At 57.0% G+C, this 2,553-nt stretch overlaps 1 protein-coding gene across 1 annotated transcript in view; it reads left to right on the top strand.

Moving 5' to 3' along the window:
* Positions 1-176: 176 nt before the first annotated feature.
* NKX2-3 (NK2 homeobox 3) overlaps positions 177-2,553 on the top strand; it is a 2,842-nt gene continuing 465 nt past the window's right edge. Inside the window, exons 1-2 of the mRNA XM_011935587.1 lie at positions 177-733; positions 2,253-2,548. Coding sequence (XP_011790977.1) covers positions 376-733; positions 2,253-2,548 — 654 coding nt within the window. The 5' untranslated portion in view covers positions 177-375. The remainder of the gene's footprint in view (positions 734-2,252; positions 2,549-2,553) is intronic.

Here is a 2,553-nt window from a genome sequence, read left to right as displayed (position 1 = left end):
TCAGGACTCTATACTAGTCCTTGTCTATTTCTGGTAGAGCCGCAACATCCCACTCGGCGAGAGCAGGGGGCGTGGCCCACATGAGCCGGAACCTATGGGGAGGGAGGCTGGGGCGCCGGCCCCGCCCCCCGACGTGACGCAAGTCTCCCGGACAGAGGCTTCGGAGCCCCGGCCCCAGTCCCTGCAGTGGCTGTAACAAAACCCAGACCCCCAGGTCCCGGCCAATGGAGGCGATTTAGACTGGAGTAGGACCGCGTCTGTCAAAAGCCCGACTCTGCAGCAGCGGCGGAGTCCAGGAGGAGAGCTGGAGCCGCCGCGCTGCCTCCCCGCCCCCGCCGGGATTTATTATTTGGACTAGACAATTAAGTGGCCCTGATGATGTTACCAAGCCCGGTCACCTCCACCCCTTTCTCAGTCAAAGACATTTTGAATCTGGAGCAGCAGCAGCAGCACTTCCATGGTGCGCACTTGCAGGCGGACTTGGAGCACCACTTCCACTCTGCGCCCTGCATGCTGGCCACAGCTGAGGGGACGCAATTTTCTGACGGAGGGGAGGAGGACGAGGAAGAAGAGGGCGATAAATTGTCCTATTTGAACTCACTAGCCGCAGCCGACGGCCACGGGGATTCAGGGTTGTGTCCCCAGGGCTATGTCCACACGGTCCTGCGAGACTCGTGCAGCGGGCCCAAGGAACATGAAGAGGAGCCCGAGGTCGTGAGGGACCGGAGCCAAAGTGAGTAGAGGGGAAAGAAAACGCACCTGCACACCTGGAGCAATGGCAGAGCGCACACAAACAGTCCACAAACCTTGCCAGAGCGGCTGCCCACCCCTTTACCCTTTGGCTGGGGCCATGCCTCCGCCCTGGTCGCGAACAGCGCCACAAAGCGCAGGTACCTGCGAGGGAGATGGGGCGGAGAGACAAGGACGAGGTGACCCTGACAACTACTCCTCCCCAAAGGGGGAAATGAGGGAAGGGAAGGTGGTTACTACTGCCCTGATGCTGAGAGGCGACGTGGGCTCAGCGCCTGGGTCCTCATAACTGGCAGTATTTTTGCTCTTCCCTCCCTCCACCCCACCAAAAGGTTCTTCTCCCAAAAAGGGCAGGAGCCTGGACCTTTTTCGTTTTCCCTCTAGGGTGAGATGAGTTCTCTTAGCCCAGGGCAGCCACCCCTTCTTCTCCGAAAAGACAGCCCCAGCAGCCTGTGTCTCTCTTATCCGCAGGGGGCAGGAACTTTGGTGGAGGCCAGTTGGGTGGTTTCCTCCCTTCTCTGCTTGGAACTCAGCGTCCTTGAACCCGTGGCACCCGGTAGAGAGAGAGGAGATGATCGGAAAGTGCATGGGAACACTGTCTATTCCGCGCGACCATAGCTCTCACATCCCTAAGGCGCCGGCCTTTTTTGAAAATCCGTAACGTTTTGCTTTGTGTCCCAGGCTGCAGGCCGAATAGAAAACGCGCCGAACTTGAGTCCGAGATCTTGGCTGCTCACATCGGACGGGAAGTAAATTGATAGGGAGATGGGATAATCAAATAAAGTCCCCAAGGAGGTGTATTTAAGAGGACAGAATCTCAGTCTTTTTCCCAAGAGGCGGTTTGATGTGGCAGAGGCCAAGGCCTATGCTCTCATAGTTCCCAGAGCCTAAAATCGGCATGAAACTGTCTATAACTAGTCAATCAAACTTCATTTTCAGAGGGCACACGGACATTGTCATCACATTTGCATGTAGTCTTTTATAAGCCACACACACACACACACACACACACACACACGTCCCTGGGCCATGCACAAGCGTTACACTCGGAACAGATTTTCGCTCAACCCATGCCCACCGGCCCACTCATACCAACCCGCCTCACACCTTCAGTTATCCTTGGTGGAGTAGAAGGCAAACGAGTTTGCAAATACTGTAGTTATTATGTAGCTGCAAACCTTCATTCTGAAAATAGTCATTAGCACGTCGAGCCGCACATTTAATACAGAGTAATCTCTTCTCTCGCAGATGCTCAAGATCCAAATAAACACGCACTAACTACCCCTCTCCAGGAAAGGCGCCTCCGCCTGCTAAGGGCGTTCTTTCGGTACTGGGGCTGTCGCAGGGTCCCACAGCGCCAGGAGCCACAAACGTTCCCAAAAGTCCAGCCATTTACTACCGCACGCTCTGCTCAGCCACCAAAAGGGGTCATGGTGCTCCAGGACAGGAGCCGCGGTGCGGCTGGGAACAGCTAAGGACGCTGTTGTTTGCTTCTTCCGCAGAAAGCTGCCAGCTGAAGAAGTCTCTAGAGGCGGCGGGAGACTGCAAGGCAGCGGAGGAGAGCGAGAGGCCGAAGCCACGCAGCCGCCGGAAGCCCCGGGTCCTCTTCTCGCAAGCCCAGGTCTTCGAGCTGGAACGCAGGTTCAAGCAGCAGCGGTACCTGTCGGCACCCGAGCGCGAGCACCTCGCCAGCAGCCTGAAGCTCACGTCCACGCAGGTGAAAATCTGGTTCCAGAATCGCAGGTACAAGTGCAAGAGACAGCGGCAGGACAAGTCTCTGGAGCTGGGCGCACAGGCGCCCCC

This window comes from Colobus angolensis, unplaced genomic scaffold (genome assembly GCF_000951035.1).
Source record: "Colobus angolensis palliatus isolate OR3802 unplaced genomic scaffold, Cang.pa_1.0 Scaffold144, whole genome shotgun sequence".
Lineage (NCBI taxonomy): Eukaryota > Metazoa > Chordata > Mammalia > Primates > Cercopithecidae > Colobus > Colobus angolensis.
This window is presented reverse-complemented; position numbering and strand designations above follow the sequence as displayed.